The sequence below is a fragment of the Mirounga angustirostris genome, unplaced genomic scaffold (genome assembly GCF_029215605.1).
Source record: "Mirounga angustirostris isolate CCGP_5_RB_7025 unplaced genomic scaffold, mMirAng1.0.hap1 SCAF_1, whole genome shotgun sequence".
Lineage (NCBI taxonomy): Eukaryota > Metazoa > Chordata > Mammalia > Carnivora > Phocidae > Mirounga > Mirounga angustirostris.
The window spans coordinates 213,252,060-213,266,802 of record NW_026991709.1 but is presented as its reverse complement, the minus strand read 5'-3'; the positions used below and the strand labels follow the sequence as shown (position 1 = coordinate 213,266,802).

At 61.7% G+C, this 14,743-nt stretch overlaps 1 protein-coding gene across 1 annotated transcript; it reads right to left on the bottom strand.

Moving 5' to 3' along the window:
- Positions 1 to 65: 65 nt before the first annotated feature.
- Positions 66 to 14,359, bottom strand: CACTIN (cactin, spliceosome C complex subunit). Its single transcript, XM_045863329.3, has 10 exons — positions 13,983 to 14,359; positions 11,022 to 11,493; positions 8,196 to 8,291; positions 7,547 to 7,692; positions 6,492 to 6,654; positions 6,294 to 6,408; positions 2,706 to 2,898; positions 2,010 to 2,132; positions 1,594 to 1,877; positions 66 to 1,285 (listed from the first exon to the last, which is right to left on the bottom strand). The coding sequence occupies exons 1-10, from the start codon at positions 14,147 to 14,149 to the stop codon at positions 795 to 797; spliced, it is 2,250 nt and encodes a 749-aa protein (XP_045719285.1). The 5' UTR covers positions 14,150 to 14,359; the 3' UTR covers positions 66 to 794.
- Between the last annotated feature and the right edge of the window lie 384 nt (positions 14,360 to 14,743).

Genomic DNA, 14,743 nt, shown 5'->3' with positions numbered 1-14,743 from the left:
TGTGGCGGCGGGGCCTGGGGCTCCAGACTGTGCAGCATTTCTGAAACTCTAGAAGTATTCTAAAATAAAGTGTTTATTAAAAAAACATGCAACTTCATGAGTAGACCAATTAAATGAAAATAAGATATTTCCCCCCACCTAAAAAAATTCATTTTAGAGAAACAACCTAAAACACTCCCAGACGGAACAGGGCGTGTGGCTGTGGCTGTGGCCGCTGGAGAAGCCGGCGCCGGGGGTCTTGCCCCTTCAGGCTGGAAACGTGTCTGGAACAGGCGTCAGAAGCAACGTTTCTGGGGCAGCGTGTGAGTGGGTGGTGGCCGCACTTGTCAGCCCCACAGCCGAGCTCGGCCACATGCGGGGACGCGAGCGCAGCTTCGGGCCGCCTGGGAGGCAGTCTCCAGGAGCGCAGCTGTCCCAACGTGGGGGGGCACCCAGGTCGGGTGGGGGCGCCGCTGCCGCACGCAGAGAACGTCTCTGTGGCCCCTGGCTGCTGGACCCGGTGGCAGACGGGTCTTCCGTGCCCACCCAGCGGGCAGAGACTGACCCACAGCAGCACCAGGCCAGCCTGGGCGAGGGCCGGGGTGGGGTTCCCGCAGCCGCCCTGGGCTCGGATCCCTGTGCCTCAAAAGCCTGGCACCCTGCCCTGTCAGCGCGACGGGGCAGCTTCTCCGGTGGCCCCCCTCCCCTGTCCGCAACAGGGAAAGCGGGTCTGGGCGACGGGAAGGCCAGGGGAGGCCGCCGGCCCCACCGGCCGCTGCGAGGGCTGGCAGGCGGCCCGGGAGGGGGCCCGGCAGTCACCGGCGGTAGCGATAACGCTTGAAGTGGAACCAGAGCTGGAAGATGCCGTTGGCGAACTGGCAGCGGAAGCCGTGGCGGTGGGAGTACTCCCACTCGCGGTTGACGATCTTGAAGGCGATGTCCTCGTAGGGCGGCCCCGCGTGGAAGCGCAGGGTGGCGAAGTCCTTGTTGTCGGCACATGCCTCCAGGAAGTACTCGGGCGTGGAGCGCTTGTCGATGAGGTCGGGGTAGAAGATGTTGAACTTGTAGCCCTGCACGATCTTGGGCGGCGGGTTGTCGAAGTCGTAGTGCGTCTGGTTGTACTTGTTCCACTCGAAGCCCGTGTGCACGCGGTTGAAGAAGCGCGGCTTGCGTGGACGGTACTTGTCGGCCCACAGGTAGGCCTTGCCCGTCAGCGGCATCTCCACGCTGAACTGCGCCTCGTCCTGGCCCATGCCCTCCTTGGCCCGCCGGAAGAAGATGTCCTCGGCGCTCTCGCTGGCGTCACCTGCAGGCGGGGCTGCGTGAGCCGGCGCGGCGGCCCTGGGCCTCGGCTCCCCCCCACCACACCGAGCCGACCCCCCCCCCCCCGGCGGGCCCCCCCCCCCGCCCACTTCCAGGGGCAGATGGAGAGGTGGGCCCGGTCCCAACACGGCCTGCCCCGGCCCGGTGCTGGCCATCTCCGAGTGTCCCCTGGGTGGGCACCAAAGAGCCCGTGTCCCCTGGCGAGCGGCCAGAGGGCCTGGTGGTTAGAGACCTGTGGGTGGCCCCCAGCAGGGCCTCTCGGGAGGCCGGAGCAGGTCCCCACGCCCGCACCTGTGACCTGGAGCTGCTGCCGCGACAGCTGCAGACGCTGCAGGTCCTCGTCCGGCTCCAGCACGTGGGCGTCCAGCGGCAGCTCGTGGGCCGTGAGCAGCCGGGGGCTGTACTTGCCGGCGTCGTAGTCGTCCAGGCTCTGCTGGATCAGGTCCTCCTCCATGAGCACGGCCTCCCCATCCGCCTCGCCCTCTGCAGGCGCCGCCCCTTCTGCCTCAGGCTCCCCGGAGCCGCCCTCCGACGAGGGCCCGGGTGGGGTGGGCACTGGGTCCTCGGGTTCCAGGCTGCGGAGGGGAGAGGGCTGGACTGGGCCTGGCCGGCGGCAGCGGGATGGGGTGGGGCGTGGGGGGAGGGCGGCCCGGGGCCCCTAGAAGGTCCTTGGCTAGGGCTGCGGAGGGGGACGGGAGGCGGCCTACCTGTGGCCAGGGGACGGGGGCTCCTGCTTGAGGATGGGAAACAGAGGCTCACTCTCCACGCCCTGCTCCTGCTTCAGCTTGTACAGCTTCTGCCGCAGCACGTCCTGGTGCCGCTCTCGGAGCCTGGAACACGGGCTGGAGGTCACCCCGCCCTCCCCGCCAAGCCCTCGTCCTGACACCCGCTCTTGGCGAGGGTCCTGGGGAGCAGCAAGGGGCCCCTGTGGAGGACGGGGGGGCTGCCTGGGGCCCTGCAGAGGCCTACGGTTGCGGGGGACGGGGGCTGCCAAGGGCCAGGCTTCAGCACCGACAAACATGGGACTCGGTCACAGACCCTGCCGGGAGCAGCACTCCACGGTTGGGAAGGGTGGGTCCCCACACCGGGGCCTCGTGTGCCACGGGAGCCCCCAAGCTGGGCTGAGCAGGACGCAGGCAGGCGAGAATAAACTTAGCGACAACTCTGCAGTTAGCGGCAGAGAGGGGCTGTGTTTACACAGCGCGGCCAAACACGCTGAGAATTTGTGCACAGAGGATGCGGGGTGGGAGGGAGAGAGGCGGCCTCAGGGCCCGCCGTGATGCCTGCTGACCCCCCAGAGGCCCTGCCCGCTGCCCGGGACCCCAGCTCCAGGGGGCAGAGGCTCCCCGAGGTCACAGAGGAGCCGGCTCCCGTGTCCTGCAGAGGCCGGGGGCAGGGCTGACCTGGCGCGTGCCATGTGGGCGCGGAGCTGCTGCAGGAGGCTCTCCCAGTAGCCCATGTCCAGGTTGGGGCCCCCGGCCCGGATTTTGCCCTCGATGCCCTGGAAGATGACCTGCAGCTGACTGTATGTCTTGCCCTTGAAGACCGACTGCACGTCAGAGCTGACTGAGGCGTTGACCCCCTCTCGCCGCTCACCTGCAGGGGACGGGCCGCTCAGCGCGGGACTAGGGTGCTGACCCTTCCCTTTGCCCACACTGCCCCTCCTCTGGTCCTGGGGTCCTGCCTCCTCCCGGCCTCTGGTTCACCCCTGCCTCTGGCTGGATCCTAACACACGTGAAGGGGGCACCAGGCCACGGACCCTAGTTGGGATGGTTCTGACTGTGGGCCGGGGGGAGCCGGGTGGGTGTTTTCCAGCGTCTCCCCACTCTGACCCTTGGGCCAAGTCTGAGCACCTCAGCCTGGCATGCCCGGCCTGCCACCCCCACCGCGTCGGAAGAGGAAGGAGGGATCGCTGGACAGCCAGACTCTCGGGAATCCAGATCCTGCTCTGCCAATCTCGGCTGTATGACCTTGGGTAAGCGGTTCACCGTTTCTGGGCCTGGCTCTTCCCCCAGTAAGGAGGGCTGCTCATTTCCAGGCTCTGCAGAGTCCTGACGCTGCCCCGAGGCAAGCGTGTCCCCCTGTCCTGCATCCATCACGAGCTGGGGCCCACGGCCACGTCCCTCCCCTACAGACTGAGAGGCCCCGGGGGCAGGGCTGGGTGCCGCCTGGCGTGACCTGCTCTGGCTCACCAGCTCCCTTTCCGCTCGTCAGACACACCAAGCCCTGCCACAGGCCCGTGCACACGTGTTGCTTTCCACCGGCAACATGACCTTCCTTGTCCATTTTGCCTCCTGGATTGCTCCCTTTGGCCCGGAAGCCTGATTTGTGGCTTCCCCAGGGCGGGGACCTTGTGGGGCTTCTGAATGCTCCCTCTGGGCTACGGGGCCAGGCCCGTGGGAGCCTGGTATGCGGCTGCTGCTGAACGCAGGGGTGCGCGGGCGGCAGGCGCGTCCTGCTCCAGAACCGGCTCCGGCAGCCCTCCCGCTGGACACAGGGCTGCAGCTGGTCAGTTAGGGTCACGAAGGGTCCCTCTAGCCGACCAACGTGGGGACCCTGGAATCAGCACCTAGAGACTCAGCCCCTCTGCCAGACAGCTGAGCATCCCAGGCAGCCCTAGACTCAGACTGGCTGAGTCTGTGACAAGCACAGAAACATCATGGGACCAAAACTGAATTCGGCGACAACTCCCCCTCCCCGCCCGTGGGGCCGCATCCCGCGTTCACACACACAGAACTCACACCCCACACAGCCAGCACCGGCCGGCGTGGCCCCACCCGAGCCACACTCTGCCACACGGTTTGAATAAAGTCAGGTCCCAGGTCCAGAACGCACAGGGCCCAGCTGGATCCCGGTGGGGGCTGGGGCGGCTCTGCCGAGCTGCCGGGAGCACTCCCTGGGACAGTGCTCAGGAGAGAGGGCAGCCCCACGGGGAGGACCCACAGGGAATGGTAGTGGGGGGCCCACTGCGGACACCCACTCTTATTGTACAGTTACAAGTTCCTAGTTACCGACAAGAGAAAGACCAAAAAAAACCCCAATTGAGTTTGTAAAGACAACACACGGTGCTTTGCAGGTCTCCTGGAACAAGAGAGCCGAGACCTCTTGGAAATCATGCCAAAAAGAGATGCCGGAAAGCAAGCTCATCTATGAGGGTAGCCGGAGTCAGCTGGGACCCCTGCCGTAACAAGTGAGGAGGGAAAGCGGACAGCGGGGCCTCTGCCATCACTGGGAGAAAGGAAGCGGCCACAGAAGGGGGCAACCAGCAAGGGGCCCACCATGGGGGCAGACGGCAAGAGAGGCCCGGGGACTCGGCGCAGGGGAGCTGTGCAAAGGGGGGCACACAGCGGGACGGCCCTCACTCTTCCCCAGCCGGTGGGTCGGGGTCTTCGGTGTCTGCAGGAGAATGCCCTGCCCCCGGAGTTCTATCCCAGCACTGCAGCCACCAGCCAGAGGGGAGGCAAAGCACACTTCCTGAAGTGCACGATGTCCCAGAACTTCCTGCTTTTCGCCAGAAATTACTGGAGAATGTATCCCACCGACACGAGGGCACAAAGCACAAGAAAGGGAGATGTGAGGTCATAGAAAGACGAGCTCCAACACAGCAGAGCGAAGGGAAGCCCTGTGAGGCGGGGGACAAGGGGGACAGAGGGCACGGGGACAAGGAGAAAGAGGCCCGAGGGGACACTCTGATGAGTCCGGCCACCTCGGCGGGGGAGCTGGAGGCCTGGGGAGGCCTGGGGTTGGTGGTGGCCGAGTGCTGTGACCCTTGGTCACACAGCCCTGCACGTGTGCATGACAACCATTTACTCGTTTCTTCTCATCTGACACTCCTGAAGGTATCTTGTCATCCCCAGGGGAGAAAAGAGACAACCAAGCTCCCAGGAGGTCACCGAGCTGCCTAGCGGCCTGGATCTGCACCCAGGGCCACACCTGCCCCGGTCAGTGCCCTTCCGACTGGAGTTCTATACCCAGCCCACTGCCACCAAAGGAAATACCTCCTCACACATCTCTGAGAACAAAGAATTTCCTTTTCTTTCTCCTGAACTTACTACAGGACACGTCCTGCCAAGAGGACGAGGATGCAGGAAAACAAATCACCACTTATAAAGATGATGAAAAACATTCCTCCTTTTCCTAAGAGGAAACCAGCCCCCCCACCCCGTCTGAGTAAGACAGGCTTGGAGAAGGGGGAGGGCGCGTATCCTTGGCCACTGCCACGCCTAAGAGAAGTGGGGCCTAGCACAGGCCCACGAGGCCCACAGGAGCCGGGCGCTGTCTGAGCGGTGGCCTTAAGGGGTGGAGGGGTGGGAATGTAATTGGTTCTAAGCCTCTAGAACAGTGGTTCTCACCCAGGGTGATTCTGCCCCCAGGCGACACAAGGTGCTGTCTGGGGACACCTGCGGCTGTCAGGACTGAGGGTGCTCCGGACACGGAGTGGGTGGGGGCCCAGTAACTGCAGTGCTCAGCCTGAGAAACTGAGCTCCAGAGCTCATTCCCCCAGAGGTTATGCGCGTGTGTGGCCACCTCCAAGGAAAGAAAATGAATTGATAAAGAGCATCAGGTTGGACAGACTGGGGCTCCAGGGGCTTCCCAGACAAGCAGAGCCGAGCCCCCAGTCCTGCTCTCACTCAAACACACCCAGCCTCCAGCAAAAACCTGAAACCCAAACAGACGAGGCCCCACTGGCACCATTCCCAGGAAAGCAGAGCGTGGCTGAGCGAGTGTTTAAAGAAAGCGGGTGGGCGCACTGCCGGGGTCTGAGCCCTGACCCATTCAGGGTCAGGAGCACTTGCTGTTGCCCCCTGGTGGCTCCCGGAGAGGCCTCCAGAGGGCCAGGGAGACCCCAGATGGGGAAACTGAGGCAGGCAGCGAGTCCGAGGTTCCTTGGGGAGCCACGTGGACCAAGGCGGCTCCTAGCAGACCCAGCCACGTGCCCCCAAAAGCACACTGGGTACTTTCTGGCTACCCTGGCCCCAGCCCTGGGTTACCTGGGCCCTTGCCCGAGGCCTCCAGCTTGCGGAGCTTGGCAATCTCATCCTCCGTGATGGTGGTCATGTCCCGCCAGAAGTCTGCATTCTTGCCCTGTTCCAGCTCCATGTACACCTGGAGGAGGGAAGTGCAGAGGGGTGAGCACGGCGGAGGGCTGTGCCGGGGGCCCGGACACGAGCGGTGGGGCCGGGAGGTACCTGGATGTCCTCCAGCAGGTCCTCCATGTCGGCTACAGTGAGGCCGTTGAGGAAGGTGTACGGCTCGTGCATCTCGACGGCCAGGTCATCGTCCTCGGCGCTGATGTACTTGGCCAGCAGGTCGATGGGCTTGGCTCGCCCATCCCGGATGCGGATCTTGGAGCTGCCAGAGAGCAGGGAAGCGGCGTCAGAGCCCAGGGTGTGCCCCCTCCCCTCCTGAAGACCATGCCCTGGAGAAGTGACCTGTGTGGAGCCAGGGGAACAGTCTGGCCTGCAGTGGGTGGTGGTCAAAGAAGTCTTCCTGGAAGAGGAGTACCAGGCACAGGCCCAGACATAGGCAAGCATGGCATCTGAAGAGCAGCAGGTGGGAATGGAGCGGGGTGGGGGGACACAGTGAGGCAGAGAAGACCACCTCCTCCCAGTGGATGGGCTGCTGGGGTGGAAGATCCAAAGCCTCAGTGCTGCACCCGTGGGGACACATGTCAAGCGCTGATCCAACCCAAGGGAGCCCTGTAACCAGGTCTGAGCCCCTGGGGGCTGGTGTGGCCAGTAGGCAGCAGGACAGAGAGGGGGCCAGGAGCGGGCTCCCGGGGCACACAAGCCAGACCTCGGGCTCAGAGGCCTGCTGTGTGGCCTCAGGCGCTCATGGGTCCTTGTCTGTGACCGGGCCTGATGAACAGACACTCCTGGGGGCTGGGGGGTGGAGAGGGATGACCATACCAGCCTGGGGTCTAGCACCCTGCTCGCTCATGTAGCAGCACTACGCGGAGCAAGGACCATTCAGATGTCTCCCTGACACGGGACTCAATGGGGGAGACAGGCTCAAGGAAGGAAGCGAACAGGAAGTGGTGCACGCAGCAAGAGTTGGCACCAGAAGGGGGGTCAGGGAGGGACTCCCTGAGGAGGTGATGGGTGGAAACCTGAAGGGCAAGGGGCACCAGCCAGGGCAGAAGGCTCCAGGCAGTGGAAAGAGCATGTACAAAGGCCCTGGGGCAGGCAGGGCTCCATGCGCTTGGGCCCGGAGGAGGGCAGCAGGTGGTGGAGGCAGCACGTACCGCAGCTTGGCCTGCTGAAGGTGGAAGTTGTCCTCCTGCTCCTCCCACGTCTTGAAGTGCTCCGCCTCCTTCTCCCGCTGCAGCATCTCCAGCTCCTGCTCCCGCATGGCTTTCTCCCGCTCCCGCTCCAGCCGCAGCTGCTTCACCTGGGGGCACAGGGGGCCGATGGGGGGGTACAGGCAGCCCCTAACAGCCAGATGGGGGTCTCGTGGGGCCTGCCCTGTACTCTCCTAGGCCATGGGGCACCCTGGGGTCAGGGGTGGGATATAACCCAGGCCTGCCCCCAGCCCACCAGCCCCGGACTTGGGACTGGTCAGGGAAGCTCAAGGCCTCGGACAGACCCTAGGACAGAGGGGCATTCTTTCTGCTCGAAACACAGCAGCCTGCAGCAGCCAGGGTCATTTTGGTCATCTTGAAGGAAGTATCTGAGAGTGTCTGACCCAGAGGTCAGCAGAACCAAGAGGTGGAGGGAGACAGCTTGCTGGAGGCACTGCCCGAACCCCTGCATCCGGCTGTGCCTGAAGCCAATTCCCCTGGACTTTCTGTGTAAGCCAATCGGGTCTCCCTTGACATAAGCCAGGGTGAGCCTTTAGGCCCTCACAAGGGAAGGCCTCCTGACCCCATGTAGGCAGGCCAGGGGCAACCCCACCTTCTGCAGCTCCAGGCGATTGTCCTCTTGGATTCTCTTGTTCCGCTCCTTCAGCTCCTTCTCCTCCAGGTGGCTGATGCCCTTCTTTTCCAGGGCCTGGAAGGGCCAAGCACACACCCACTGAGCAGAGATGCTCCCTCCCACCTTCCCAGGCACCACCTGCCAAGGGTGTTCCAGGCACCCCTCCGCAAGATCCAGATCGAGATCCACCAGGCTGAGCGGTGTTTTTGAAGATAAGACCATGAGACCGAAAGAAGGGATCTGCCCACGGCCACACCTCACTGACTTCCACTGAAGACGCAGCCCCCTTAGTATTCCCAGACCTAAAGCGATAGAATGCGATGCTTCGGACCAGCCTCCAGCACGGGTGGGATGTACGCTGACGTGCAGAGGGGAGGCAGCCACCCGCCACGGGGGCTCCCGAGTGTCATTCACGGGAGCACCTCTCATGGGACCCACTGCCCTCGTTTACACAGAAGCCTCGCTGGGCCAGCTCTGTGAGGTTTAAGCCCTCAGATGCCCACTGGTCAGATGCCCACTCCATGTGGGCAGAGGCAGGACAGCGACGGAAGGAGAGACAGACTCAGAAAGGACACTTGCCTGGGGTCGCTATGAGGTCCCCATGCTCACAGACCCCTGGAGCAGAACAAGACACAGCGAATGCGATTCTTCCCCGTCTGTGTCCTCACCTGATGGAGGGTGCTCGAGGTACGGGGCTGGAGACCCCTCAAGCCCTCCAATATCCCCTCACAATCACTGCCTGAGCTGGGCGCTAAGCCTGCACTTCTGATGAGTGCTCCCCCGGCTGCGAGGGCTGTGCACGGATTCTCCCAGTGCCCAGAACGTGCCTCCGGCAGGACACAGGCCTGCCCGGCTTGGGGCCACGCCTGGATGCCCGGGCCGCTCCTTGGCCTCCCCCGCCTCAGCCTGGGCTGCCTCCACACATATTAATAGTGACTGTACTTGTCACCTACGGCCACACAGAACAGCAACTGAGGGCACAGATGAGGAGCCAATCACAGCTCTGCCATTCATGAGCGGGGAGACCCTGGGTGAGCAACTCAGTGGCCCGAGCTGACCAGGCTGTGTTAGGGAGAGTCGACGTGCGGAGAGCACTCTGAACGATGCCCGGCATGAAGCGTGTTAGCGGTCCGCATCGTGACTGTCCACGCTGCCAGCCGGCGGCCCTGGGACAAGGGGACAGACATGCGATGCTGCCCAAACTGTGGGCCTGTCTAGAGAGGCTTCAGAGGCTGAGCTGGGGTTGAGCCCCCAAGTGCTTATCCCCGGAGGGGCTGACGAAGCCCTCCCGTGGGGCAAATTCCCAAAGCCAGCGTGAGCTCCAAGAAAGACTTGTTGGGGAAATGCCCAAGCTCATGTGTGTACAAACCACCCCGAACTCGTTCATTCGACGCTACCGAGTGCCGACCGTGCACCAGGCTCTGGGGACAGAGTGTGCCCTGTGGAGCTCAGTCTGGCAGGAATCGCACATCATGAATCAGAGCCTCTGTTTAGAGGTCCGCTTTGCAACAAGACCTTTCTAGACCTGCTTGTTTCAAACCACAGCCATGGCACCCCGATGCCAGCCTGCCCTCTCTCCTCTGCGCACTTGGCTAGTCTACTTATTTACAGTCTCTCCCCCAGAAAGCTGCCGGCTGCACAGGGATCTTTGTCTCTCCAGCTCACTGATGCACGCCTGGCCCGCACAGCCCCTGGCACCGGCAGGTGCACGGGACAGGTGAGTCAGTGAAGTGCTAGGAGGGGAGACGCAGTGCCAGGACCTGCGGGACTCCGGGGCGGGGGGCAACAAGGCTCTTAGGAGAGAGACCAGGTCAGCTGAGAGCTAAAGGAGTGAGAAAGCAGCAGCCATGGAAAGAGGTGGGGAGTGTTCCAGGCGGAGGAACGGTGAGTACCAAGGCCCCAAGGTGGCATGGGCCAGTGGGTTCTAGACAAAGGCCTGGAGTGCACGTGGTGAGTGGCAGACGCCACGACATCCGACTGTGCCAGCCTGCTCCCGCCACCCCAGGCCACCTGCCTCCCCACAACAGACAGGTGCTGTGTTACGGTTAAACCATGTCCTTCGAAAAAATATGTCACCTTCCCAACCGTGGAACCTGGGAAGGGGATTTTACGTGGAAACAGGGTCTCTGCAGATGTAATGGGTTAAGATGAGCTCACATGGGGTGAGGCTGGGCTCTGAACCAATGACCGATGTCCTTACAAGACAGAAAGGGGACACACAGGCAAAATGGCCATGTGAAGATGACGACAGAGGCAGGGGTTGGGGTGAAGCAACCAAGAGCCAAGGGTCCCCAGCAGCCACCAGAAGCTGCAGGAGGCAGGAGGGCACTCTCCTCTAGAGCCTCCGGAGGGAGCGGGACTCTGTCGACATCTGACCTCCAAAACTGGGCGACAAAATCTGTGGCTTTAAGTCCTGTGCGCAAGGCCGCCACTGGCCGGGTATGTGACCTGTGTGTGAGATGTCAGCACTGAGACAACTGAGCACCTGTCTTGGGCGTGTGACGCAGAGAACCCGCTCTCCAGTCACGTTGGAGCTTAGCCCGGTGTTTTGGGCAGAGCGCCTGAAATTTTACACGGCAGGAACGCTTACGCGGTAAAAGCTACCACACACCGGGGTGCGTGCACGTGCGCACGTCGAAAATCAACTCTCAGCAGCAAAGCACCACCTGGGAACGCGTGCTGTGCGTGCTCAACCACGTCTCTTGAAGCAGAAATCGTAAAAGGCACGTAAAACAAAACCACGAGAAAGGCAGGAAGAATCTGCCAAGGACGCGCGCCACGTGCCGAGGGCGGCAACAGGCTCACCTTGTTCCAGATGAAGGTGCCCAGGAGGTTGTTGTCGCCGAACGGGTTGTCAGTGTTGGTGTAGCCCATGTACTCCTCCCCCCAGCCCATCTTCTCCCGCTTTTTCCGCTCCTTGGCCTCCTTCTTGGCCAGCCGCCGGGCCCGCTTCTCCTCGGGGGTCTCGAAGGCCTTCATCAGCTCCTCCTGCTGCTTCCGCTCCTCCCGCAGCCGCAGCCGCTCCTGCAAGCTCTGCTGTTGGCTCAGGGCTGCCGCCGCCTCCCGAGGGCTCTGGGAGCGGTCTGGGGAGGCCGAGCTGGAAGCCGAGGAGCCCGGGGACCAAGAGCGTGTCCGCCGCTGGTGGGCCCATCGGCCCCGCTGCCGCTCCTCCTCCGAGTCGGACTGCGAGGACCGGTCCTGTGAGCGCCAGCGTGGTGGCAGCGGGCTCGGGCTCTGCCTCCTTCGCCGCTGCCACCTTTCTTCCTCCGAATCCGACCTGCAGAGGGAATCACAAAGGTCTGCTTACTGCCTGCCAGTCAGTCCTTTGTGTGACAGACATTTCCTGAGTACCTGCTGTGCCAGGCGCTGTTCTAGGTTCTGGGGACATGGCAGTGACCAGCAGTGATACGGACGGTCCCTGCCTTTGGGAGGCTCACATCAACAAATAAACATGCAGCATGACACTAGATAGTGCCAGAAGTCAAAAAGAAGAGTGACTTAGCATGAGGAGATGGAGATCTGAGGAGGCAACTCTGGAGGAAGTTGGGAAGGATGCTACAGGGAGAGAGTAATCCACGAAGAGAGCACAGCAAGAGCAAAGGCCCTGGGGCAGGAATTTACCTGGCATGTTCAAGAAGCAGCAGGAGGCCCATGTGGCCGGAAAAGTGTGAACAAAGGGGAGTGAGGGAAGGAGTGAGGGCAGGGAGGTGGGCTGGGTCCTGATGGTGGAGGAACTCTAAGTGTAGAAACCAGAGGACCTGATCTGTCCAAGGTGACAAGAGGGAGCTTATAGGAGAAGGTGCTGTTTAAACTGGTCCCACAGGATGGGCAAGAGTGAACAGGAGTAAGACTGGCAGGACTGAAAACCAGGCAAAAACACTGTGATCAGGGAATGGAATGCACGAGCCGCAGGGATAGATTTGTTAATGGTCAGGGGCCTTTGAACGTGTAGAGGAACAACCAAGTCTCTTTATTCTGTTAAATGCTCCACCTATTAAGCTCACGTCAAAAAGTCTACACCATGAAAACCAATTATTTTGGAGTGTCTGTATGCAGACTACACATTTGACCAAATTTTCATTAACAGTGCCAATTCGAATTACTTATCCGGGATGGCTGATTATCGTGATTCAAATATTAGGAGACAGCAAATATAAAAGATGCACAGATGACAACAATAAAATGTACTGCTGTACATGAACCAATGCGGAAAACAGCAACACCAGGGGCTCACACCAGAGCCAGCAAACTTTCTCTGTCAAGAGCCAGACGGTCGAGGACACAGGTCTACCACTCCGCCGTTGCAGAGCAAAAGTAGCTCTGGACAGACAGGAATGAATGGGCACGGCTGGGTCCCGATAAGCTTTTACTTTTGCACACCAAAACTTGAATGTATTCGAGTTATCTCATAACATTTTCACATGTCCTGAAATACTATTCCTCTTCTGACTTTTCCCCTCACCAACTAAAAATGTAAAAACCAGGGGCGCCTGGTGGCTCAGTCATTAGGCATCTGCTTTGAGCTCAGGTCATGATCTCAGGGTCCTGGGACCAAGTCCCGAATGGAGGGCGGGGGGGGTCCCTGCTCAGCGGGAAGCCTGCTTCTGCCCCTTCCCACTGCTCAGGCATGCGCGCCGGTGTGCTCTCTCTCATAAATGAATGAAATCTTTAAAACAACATGTAAAAAGCATTCTTGGCTCCTGGGCTGCAGGCTGCCAAGCCCTGGTTAAACCACGTCTGCGTTATTTCCGTTCTGCCTCTTATAACTTCTTGGAAGTCCTGGGTTGCAATGATCTTATGAGACTTAAAAAAGAAAAACCACTTTCTCAAATGTAGAGGGCAATGAGCCACGTCCGACTACAGCCACCGTGGCCACGTTGTGAACAGGCCAACAGGATGGGAGACAAGGCATGCTGGGAGAAGCCCCAGGGAGGTCGTGAGTACACAGAGGAGCAAACTTCGACCACAGTGGGGCAGGGACTGGCCTGAGGGTCACAGCCAGTTAGGGGCTGAGTCAGCATTGGGACCTAGGTCTGAAAGTCAGTCCCTGGCACCGCCTGGTCCCTTTGTGCTGGAACAGACTCAAGCCAAGCCTGGACAGGTGTCCCATTTCCAAAAGGACACAACTGTGGGCCTCGGGGAAGCTGAGACCCAGGTCCTAGGAGTCAACCCAGGCCTGCCACCTGTCACCAACCGTTCTTTCCTCTGACACCCACTTCCAATAGCAGGTGCTGTCCCCCCTACTTAGGAAATCCCTCTCAAATCTTTCCCCACTGTGCCTCCCACTGCCTCCCTCTCTGAAAGCCACCACCATCGGTTGCCTAGACAACCGTACCATCCTCCTCCTCCCTGTTGTCACTCCTGCCAACCTCCTCAGTCCCTTTCCCACGCGAAAACCGGAGGAAGTTCCACAAAGTAAGCCAGACTACATCACTCAAAATCCTCCCAAGGCTTCCTCCTTCCCTCCGAATAGCGGCCAAACCCTTCACCACGGTACACGAAACTGCACGATCCGGTCTCTTCTTACCGCCCCGACCTCCTCTCCCACTTCCCCTCCGCCCCGCCTCGCTCACTGCGCTCCTTTACTGTCCCTCCAACCACCAGGTGCCCTGCCTGGAGCGCCTCTCTCTTTCCTTTTCGCTGCCTAACTGCGACTCGCACTCGGACGTCTCCTTCTCCAGGAAGCCCTCTCTGACTAATTCGAGGATCTCTGGCTCCCCGAGGGCGGGAGCCGGATCCCCAGCGCCGTTCACGCAGCGACCCCACCTGCGCTCCCGGCTCTGCCGCCTCCGCCTGCGCCGTACTTCGTCGTCCCGGCGCCGGCGGTTTCGCCGCCCATGGCTCCCGCTCCGACTTCGGCTTCGACTCCCGCTCCGTTGCCTGCGGCCCCTGCGACCTGCCGACCGCGAGCGCGAGCGTGTATCCCGACCCATCAGCTGAGACCGTGGCGGCAGCGCTGACACAAATATCCGGGGCCTGCGCCGGGGGCCTTCCTCCTCTGCGGCGCGCGCCGGGCTGCCCCGTCCGCGCCTGAGCCGGGAGAAGGAAACCCATCTCGCTGCCCCACCCCGCAGGGGCTCCGACGCCCCGTAACCTCTCCACTGCCCTCAAACGTGGCCCGTATGACGGACTCCGGCCAGGCTTTCGTCTCCAGGGCTGTGGGCTCGCCCTTTAGGCAGTGCTAGGGACAGCTCTATATGGGTCCTCGCGCCTTGGTGGGAGGGGCCTAGGAACTGTGGGCGGAGCAAGACCGAACCAGGAACAGCAAGTGGGGCGGAGCCTGGGGAGGCGGGACCCAGGGGAAGTGGAGCCGGCGTGGGTGGGGCCCAGAAGGCGGGAACAGGAGGAGGCGGGGCCTCAGGGCGGGGCCAAAGGGAGGTGAGCCGTGCGGGCGAGGTCTCTGGGCCGGTGCGGGCGCGGAAGCTGCGAGCTCAGACTCAGAGATGGTAAATCACTTTAACAAAGTCCCCCCACCCCCCAGCCCCAGCGAGGCAACATGGAGCTGGGATCTGAACTGGGTCGTGCAG

Coding starts and splice junctions, on each gene's coding strand:
- CACTIN (XM_045863329.3), bottom strand. CDS start 14,149: ATGGGTCGGGATACACGCTCGCGCTCGCGGTCGGCAGGTCGCAGGGGC. Junction 2,133..2,705: donor GCCCACATGGCACGCGCCAG/GTCAGCCCTGCC, acceptor CCCGTGTTCCAG/GCTCCGAGAGCGGCACCAGG. Junction 1,286..1,593: donor GCAGCAGCTCCAGGTCACAG/GTGCGGGCGTGG, acceptor CCCCGCCTGCAG/GTGACGCCAGCGAGAGCGCC.